The sequence below is a fragment of the Lolium rigidum genome, chromosome 2 (genome assembly GCF_022539505.1).
Source record: "Lolium rigidum isolate FL_2022 chromosome 2, APGP_CSIRO_Lrig_0.1, whole genome shotgun sequence".
Taxonomy (NCBI): domain Eukaryota; kingdom Viridiplantae; phylum Streptophyta; class Magnoliopsida; order Poales; family Poaceae; genus Lolium; species Lolium rigidum.
Window position 1 is genome coordinate 260393516 of NC_061509.1, and position 9005 is coordinate 260402520.

At 48.3% G+C, this 9005-nt stretch overlaps 1 protein-coding gene across 1 annotated transcript; it reads right to left on the minus strand.

The window, feature by feature from the left end:
• Nucleotides 1-571: 571 nt before the first annotated feature.
• Nucleotides 572-3655, minus strand: LOC124690836. The gene is made up of 3 exons (XM_047224165.1): nucleotides 2737-3655; nucleotides 2382-2616; nucleotides 572-1616 (listed from the first exon to the last, which is right to left on the minus strand). The coding sequence occupies exons 1-3, from the start codon at nucleotides 3640-3642 to the stop codon at nucleotides 1333-1335; spliced, it is 1425 nt and encodes a 474-aa protein (XP_047080121.1). The 5' UTR covers nucleotides 3643-3655; the 3' UTR covers nucleotides 572-1332.
• Between the last annotated feature and the right edge of the window lie 5350 nt (nucleotides 3656-9005).

Genomic DNA, 9005 nt, shown 5'->3' on the forward strand with positions numbered 1-9005 from the left:
CAATTTATTTCACTGCAACTGAAGATTGCACCCTATATATTAGGGTCTTCCAGTAAATGCAGAAATTAATAACACTACAGTACTGTGGAATTGGAATGATAATTCTTGATTCTTACTCATGGAGGATATATTACTGAACAAATCAACTGTTATCTTTGGCCCGTAGATGTATTTTATCGAATACAATGGGTATGCGTGGAAATGTCCACAAAGGATTGGTTACCTGAAGTGCATTGACTTGCACTCAGACATGAGCTCAGCGACCAGAGACCATTTTTGCTAGATTTTTTACTGCTACTAACTTCCAAGCCTCTTTGATAGAGAGAAACTGAACCAACTTCTAACAGGGTACTTATTTGTCAAGAGCATCTCTGCAAGAGCAAGGACACTGCAATTTCCTACGTGGGTGCACACGTGGAACTAGGCCTTTCAAATTCATACCATGTCGCTACATCGTCCTGTGTAGATACGATGATTGGAATATTCGGCAGCTCGGAAAATCATAGGTCAATAAAATGCATTGTCATGAGTGAATCACACAAACATTGAGCAAAATGAAGACCAAGCCAAAACAATGTACGAGTAGTTCACATCACCTACATAGGAAAAGCCCTGTATATATGGCGTGGCTGGACAAAATAATATGTCCATCCCTCTCCTCAAATATAGATTGGAGATAAGTATGTAAATATTCAGTTACACAAAATTAAAATACAAGAGGAAATAGACACTTAAGAAAGAGATATCCACAGGAAATTAACCTCTATGGATCTGCATTTGAATTTTGTTAACTAAGGGGACTGCCAATCGATTTGGTAAAATAATACTAAAAGCAAGAGATTAGCAAGGTAAATATGGTAATCAGGACGGTTGCAGGTCACGCACCATACTAGGAGATGTGGGTGTTCCCATAATAAGGGATTGAGTGATATATCGGGCCTAGATAAGTCTCCGGGTTTTGAACTGACTAAGTTGGTGAACCTGCCACCTTAGGTGCAGGACGCTTTGGTTAAGAACTCATGCTAATTCTTTTCCCACAGAAGCATTATATATTACGTTAGGATCAGACTGCACTTGCAATGATATGAAAAAAGGCATAGTGACTTGACAGCTTCCTGTATGTTCACAGGTTAAACAAGCCCAACAATGACACCGACAGTAGCAGCAGATCCTATTTTCCAAATCCAACCAGAACGAGGACATTAGACCATTAGTGGGAAATAATCAGAGCATTTTGCAAATACTTCTTGCTCGGAGACAAGTATTTAGCATACTAGCTAAATCTGGGGGCAGAATCAACACACTGCTCGGTGGCCGTACTATCTGATAATATTACGTTAACCTTATCCTTCTTTGGAAGTCCACTGAGAGCATCCCATCTTCTTTATCATCATCATCAATACGGTCAACAGAGTAAATGGAGTCGTCTGCCAGACCATCTACCCAAAAGGTCAAGGAGCAGCTATGTACGATGATGCAGTTGTTGCTGTAGCTTCCTGAATAGAGTCGTCCGGACAACATCTTCTCAAACTCAATGTCACGGCCGTGGAAACTCTCGTTTGCAGGATGCACAATCCTGCTCCCTTCGAATTCACAGTAAAGACAACGGACTTGTTCTGCCATATACAATTAAAAGAAGTCAAATCATAATGGAGGTGGCATTTTGGCACACGCGTGCATATGCACCCATTATAGAAAATAATAAAAAACAATTTTAGAAATGTCAAAAAAATCTGACATAAAAATTTTCTTATACATTGTGACATCCTATGTTCGTTCACAAGTTTTCGTGGAAAAATAACATTTTGTGTGGTGTGTACAAAAAAGACAAAAAAATGTCCTGTACGTAGTCGTGTTACAGCATTAAAATTTGTCTTTTTTACAGGAGCCACAGAAAAATGTTTTTTCTTTTGAAAACTTGTGTACCAACATAAAATGTTTAGATGTACATGTAAAAATTTAGTTTAGAATTTTTTAATACTTTAAAATGTGGATTCACATAATGGGAGTATATGCTCCTATGAGCCAAAGTGCATTTCCCAATCATAATGTTATATAGTACTAAATGACAGTGACAAAGTTACTACTCTGAAGACATACACTTGAGACATGCATATAAAGACATGGGAAGAGCAGCGCAACCGGTTATTAATTTTTCCAAGAAATAGCAAACCCAAATAAATGAAGCATAAATGACTAGGGAGACTAGCTGTTCTGTTATTACAAGACATCTTAGTGGAAACATCAAAATTATTTGGAGGAGGTTCCTTAGGTCATGCAGTTAGTTATCCAAAGATAAATGTGGAATAGAAAACCTAATAACAGAGAACTATCTGCTTGGTGAAAACGATGAAATCCCAATGGACAAAACAAGAGCATACCCGAGTTCAGAGGTGGCACACCAACAGGGCAGCAGAAGCACTCCTCTTTGGTGCCATGGTTGCTCCACTGGGCAAAGAAGAGAACTGGAAGAGCAGCAGCAGATTGGCTTTCTTTGCATGTGGCGAGGAAATTGATATGGGAATGATGATATTTCCGAAAGTTGCCAGTGATGTACTCAGGGCCATGTACATACTCATTGACACCGCAGATAACATGAAGTTCATATTTGGGTACCTTCACAAGATAAAGAAAATTAATTCAGAATAGCTCATAACACCCAAAAAAATCATATACTATATTGTTTTGCAGGTGAGATGATTGAGAAAAAGCGAGCAGCAAATTAAAGAAGCTAACCCCAGGTTGACTGTTGTACATATCGATTGCAGATTCCACCATTCTGACAGCTCTAGCATGCTGGTTCCAGAAGCTGATTCTCAGTTGATTTACCCTGTTGTATGTCAACCTATCCAACACCCTGGTTTCTGGCAGTGGCAGCAGTAGACCTTGGAAGTGGCTTGAGGACAAGTGTCGTGCAGTACTGGAGAGGCGGTCAACAGCATCACTGGAGAGCGGGCCACTGCCCTTGAGATAAATGGAGCCCATCCGTGAAATCAGAGAAGATTGTCGGAGAAGCACAATGTGCGCTTGACGTTGTGAGTGGCATGCGCCAGCAGCCGCAGCAGCCGCAGCAGCATAGGCCTCTTGGACGGTGGCAGACGGAACGTGTCCTCCAGCAGCGTGGTTATTACCATGGAAGTTGGGATCGGCGATTCGCAGGTCAGCCCCAGCCTCCATCAGATGATGCATGGCTCGATCAACGGTGAGGGCGTCGTAGCGGGTGCACAGGAAGGAGACGAGGCCGTAGAAGGACCTGACGGAAATCCGAAGGAGGGCGCTGGTGCTGACCATGTCCATCTTAGAATTTTCTATCGATGAGGGAAGCGGGCAGGCTGAACTATACCAGATGGTATTGAAGATGATGTTGGAAACGGGGTCAAGCGGGCCGAAGCAGTGGCCGTGGTGCATCATGCTGTAGAGCAGGCGCTGAGAGCAGAGCTGGTCCCTGGGCAGCCTGGCAAGTGCCTGCAGGTAGTATCCATGGATGGTGGTGAGAAGCATACGCCTCATGGTCGTCCGACCAGGATACACCACCCCTCCGAGGTCTGGGTTGAGAGTGTCGAGGCGAGAAGATGCTAGGTCCCAGGATCCGCTGAGGTCGAAAACTTGTGTGTGTGGTTGTTCCTTGAGCAGCGACTCCATGGTCGGGATGAACGCAAACAAGTTGGAGGTCACGTCAGGAGCTGACAGCATGGCAGCAAGCTTATTCAGACATGGTGAAAGTATCCTCCACCCTGTAAGGAGCCGCTTTGGGTTGGGGCGGTGCGCAGCGGCGGGGGCAAGCTTCTTCAGACTTGGTGAAAGTATCCTCCACCCTGTGAGGAACCTCTTTGGATTGGGGTGGTCCGCGGCAGCGGCGGCGCAGCGCAGAGCCGTTTCGACGGCTGCCACGGTAACATCGGAACCAAACCTGAAGCTGTGGTCCATCCGGCGGTGCTTGATGATGATGCGGGCGGCGACGAGAGGGTCAGCCTTGGCCTTGTGGAGGTACCACAGGGCCTTCCGGTCGCTGAGGTGGGGGAAGAGGCCGGCCAGGAAGGCGAAGAGGCCGTTGAGCGACCGCTGGTTCATGTCCCGGTCCTCGACCTGATCATCAGTCTGTCGTCCATGCCACAGAGAAGTGGCCTGGTCATCATCTTCCTCTGTCTCGACGAGAGCATTCTCAATGAGGGTGTTGACGATGATGTTGGATATGGGGTCTAAGAGACCGAAACAGAAGCCAGTGGCGTCGGTGACCTTCGCCTGCTGGTAGCAGGTCTGAATTGTGGCGAGAAGCTCCGAAATCATCTCGTACAAGTCCGTGCCGTCGGGGAACCCAAGATTGACGTCCTCCTCATTACCCCTCCTGTAGATGCGTGGCTTGCATACGCGGGGTGGCTCGCTGACGAGGCGGCGGAGGCGGGTGAACAGGCCACTGCCAATGTAGCTGGTGTCGCCTCTGTCGTTGCCGCCGCCGTCGGTGCGGTCGACGTTCCGGGTCCCCAACACCATAGCTCTCTCCTGCAAGCTAGGGATTCGAAGCTTGGCCGTGGGAAGATAAAGTTGCTCCGCAAGTGGGAGGATTTTGGTTTGGGGGGCGGTGGAATCGGCTTTTTCTCTATGATGATACAACGAGTACCCAGGCCCTCCCTTCCGTTTCGGATTAGACTAGGTTTGGGGATCGGTGGAATCTTGATGATTGCCTCGTTCGGATTGAACAGGAACAGGGCGCCGCCGGGGAAAAGAAGAAGGTAGATGCTTGAAGAGCGACGCGATGCCCACCTCGGCGAGCGAGTGACGGCGAATCAGCCGGGAGACACGCGAGCGAGTGACGGCGAGTTCGCCGTGAGACCGGCGACCGGTTTTGCCCATCGTTCAGACCGACCACGGTGCAAACACCTTCAACATTAGCAGATCAATCGAATCAACTTGACTGTAGATCAAATAATATTTCTTCAGTTCATCGTGGAGTGTCCTGCGACATCGAAATTGAAATCGAAATTTGAGTGATCTGTGTTCGGCTACATCATACATCATACACTAGACATCAGTACATCACAAATTCACAATCAGTAGAAAGGGGGGAATTAACCTGCTGGACCGTTTGTGATTTCCGGAAGACTGTGCTTCCTCCATCGCCGCCGCCTGCGCTGCTGCCTCTGTTTCTTCGGTTCTTCCTCCACAGCCTGTGCTGCTGTCCATTCAAGCTCTTCTTCCTTGTCCATCACCGGCGGAGCGCGCTCGGAGCTGGAGGCCGGGGCGGAGCTGCTCAAGATGCGGAGGCTGCGCTGCGGCGGCCGGCGGCGGACCTGAGCTGGATGTGCGCGGCTGCAGCTGTTCGAGGAGGGCGGCGTGCGTGAGGGGAAGCGACCAGAGTCCATAGGCGGATGGGGAAATTGGTTAGGTGCTTCCCACCCTCAAATTCGACGAAATTTTCGTTCGGATTGGAGAAAAATTTGGCCTAAGGAGCGCCGAAGTTCCAGCCGTCCCCCGGCAGGAAACCCCCAACCTCGACCATTTAACATATTTCAAATAAATTCGACATAAAATTTCACAAGTTCGGTCAACAAGAGTCAGAAAATTGCTGAAACAAATTCGGCGATAATCAGTACAATGTTTACCAAGTGCTGAAACAAATGAAGCACACAATTTCACAAGTTTTGAAACAAATTAAGACAGACTAGTTGGCGTCGGCGTTGGCGTTGCCTCGGAGCGCCCATATGTGCTCCACCGGATCATCTTGCGGTACTGTTGATGCATTGTAGAGTCTCGAATCTCCCGGCGCATAGCAATGAAGGCGGACCATGATGTCGGCACCTGGTGATTACGCTGTGCAAGAGGACCCTCTCTCTCATATGGTGCTTGTTGCTCAGCCAGAGGAACCGGATGTTTTCGCTCATTTTCAATAATCATATTGTGTAAGCACACACAACAATTCATCACCTCCCACATCTGATCTTTCAACCAAGTCATAGCGGGGAACCGGACGACAGCAAATCTCCGCTGGAGGACACCAAATGCACGCTCGACGTCTTTTCGGCGAGCTTCTTATTTCTTGACAAACTCGCAAAGTTTGGGGGTGCTAGGTTTCGAGATAGTCTTCACAAATGTTGCCCACTTTGGATAGATACCGTCTGCAAGGTAGTATCCTTTGTTGTAGTGCCGACCATTGATCACATAGTTCACCGGGGGGCATGACCCTCAACAAGCTTGGAAAAGATCGGGAGCAGCTTTAGGACGTTGATGTCATTGTTGGATCCAGGCATACCAAAGAAAGAGTGCCAAATCCAGAGATCATGGGTAGCCACCGCTTCAAGTATCACAAGGTGCAGCCGTTTTTGTGACCTTTGTACATTTCCTGCCACGCAAACGGACAGTTCTTCCATTTCCAATGCATGCAGTCAATGCTTCCAAGAATCCCTGGAAAACCCCTAGCTTCATTTGTTGCAAGGATCCTCTGAGTGTCTTCGACAGTGGGTGATCTCAAGTAAAAGTCCCCGAACACTGCTATGACGGCCCCGCAGAACCGGTAGAAACAATCAAGGGCGGTGGACTCCGCCATCCGAAGATAGTCATCTGCACCATCACCGGGAGCTCCATACGCCAGCATCCTCATAGCCACTATGCACTTCTGCAGATGACGAAAATCCAACCAAGCCGGTGCAATCCGCTTTGCATCCGAAGTAGGGGTCAAAGTCTCGGATGGCATACACAATTTGCGTAAATAGCTTTCGCTCATCCTCGAAACGACGCTCGAAAACAGTCTCACCGTGCAATGGATTGTCGGCGAAGTAGTCGGCGTACAACATGCAGTAGCCCTCCATTCGTTGTCTTGGCTTGCACTTCCGGCGACCTGGTGCCGACCCACCACGTCGACCAGTTGCCACCCCGGCGTACAGGCTTGATAAGCAACCGAGGATGAGCATGTGCTCCTCGTCTTGGGCAGCGGCTGCCATTTCTTCTCGCATAAGCTCGACGAACATCTGCTCCTCCTCTTCGTCCGAGTCCATGACCGGCGAGGCAAATGGACGAACACCTGACGGGCGTGATCGAGGCAACCCGAGCCGCAAACGACGAGGAGTAGGCCGTCGTCGGAAAACAGGCCGGCGGAGGAGCAGCCAGATAGGCCGTCGTCGAAAGACGGCGGAATATAGGCAGGTGGGGAAGGAGGGACGGCGGAATCTGGGCAACAAGCCGGCGGGGTGGTGCCGGCGGCGAGAGAGACACGAGGGGTGGGGGAGATTTTGAGCGAGGTGGCGGTGGGGTTCGTGTGTCGAGTCGCCGATAGATCGGGCCCTTCCCCGCTTTCACTCGTCCGGAGTCCCCGAGCGCGCCTCGGGGGATCGGGGTTGGCGTGGGCTCGCCGGATGAATTTAGGCTCGAATCCGGACGAAATCGAGGAACCGGGGGCGCGACTGGGACGAATTACGCCGTCCGGATGGGAAAACCGTTGCTCGGGGGCCTCGTCGGGGAGACGAGTGGGGATGCTCTTAGAGACAAAGCAGGCCTAAACTCGAACGGTTTTCCCCAAACTCAGGCCCATTTTACTTTACGCCCACCCTCTACAACAACAACGTACCATCCTAATGAGAATAGGGATACACACAGCTAAAAAAGAAGCTAAAAATGCTCTGCCACAACATTCCGGCCCTAGCAACAACAATACAACCACCACCATAACAACACATGAACTTCAGACTCTTCAAAAGCGACGCCTCCAAGAAAGGAACGGTGCACCAACACCGTCGTCGCCCAATCAAAGATCTTAGGTTTTCACCCTGAAGATAGTCTGCGCATTCAAAACAATGTCTTCAACAAGGTTATTTCCATGCACAACTAATTAAGGCCAGACCTTGGATTTTCATCCTGAATGGAAGGACTCTGAACTTCGCATAGACTTTGACCTCCATTGCTAGAACTCCCAATCCAGCCATCATGATATTTTCCGCCTCTGACTTCACCCAGGACCAAAGCCACTGTATGGCAAGACAGACAGAACAGAGCTTCGTGACGCTCCCTCCGAAACCAAACAGTCGGAATAAACGCATGGGTGCGCATGGGCCCATGTTACTTACCTGTTCGTTCTTTTCTTTCATGTCGATCAGTGCACATGTCTTCAGTTTCTTTTAATTGACTCGGATTTAATACAACTTTATACCAAATCTAAGTCAAATTAAATAAGATGGAGAAAATATATGTGAAAATATTCAGTAATAAAAAAGGTAAAAAATCGATTTTTTTTCCTAGAAAGAAAGATAGCTATATATCGTATTCGTACAAAGAAAATTTGCCATGGAATGAATTTTCTTATTTCTTGGATCAAAGAAGCAGACATGAAACATCATGTATATGAACTATTCACGTTATATTCATCATAATACTTTTTCCCTGAATTCACAAAAATCATCTTTTCGCAAAACATTTTTTACACGAGAACAATGCTTAATCATCTTTGATTCCCCAGAATTTTTGAATATTTTTAACTTTATTTGAAGTTACTAATTTTTTTGGTGCATATAGGTTGCGTTGTCATCATCCGAGAGCCAAAAATTCCCGTTCGACTGACCAAGCATTTTAAGGAGTGAACTGCATTAGCAACTATAGAACTAACCTACTCCACGGCAGCAATAGCTTCTGTCTGAATTTAAATTCTAGAAGAAGGAACAACAAGCAGGTAGTGGAGCTAAACCATGAGACGCGGGAGTAGTCGTGTTGCCACCGCAAGGGCGAGCTCGTTGCGCCGCTGACCCGACGACTACCACTAGTAGTTCGTCGTCCAGCTGCCGGCGCGGAACTGGTCGTGCAGCTTCCAGCGGGAGGTCGTCGCGCCGCCTCCACCAATGATAGGTTGGTCGGCTCGCCGGTGCGGACCAGGGTTAGGTCGCTGCACCGCCGCAAAAGAGGAGGACCTCGCATCGAACTTATGGGGGTATTTTCATAATTTCCGGTGCTTTCTTTCTTCTGTACAGAACCGAGCATCTTATCCGCGTTTTCTTTGTGTCCATGGTGTCGTCGGCGCGGAATCC

Bases quoted from the DNA above. Each gene is read 5' to 3' on its own strand.
- LOC124690836 (XM_047224165.1), bottom strand. From the start codon at position 3,642: ATGGAGTCGCTGCTCAAGGAACAACCACACACACAAGTTTTCGACCTC. The intron at 2,617-2,736 runs GTTAGCTTCTTT...TATCTTGTGAAG, and splicing joins TGTACAACAGTCAACCTGGG to GTACCCAAATATGAACTTCA. The intron at 1,617-2,381 runs GTATGCTCTTGT...TGTATATGGCAG, and splicing joins TGTGCCACCTCTGAACTCGG to AACAAGTCCGTTGTCTTTAC.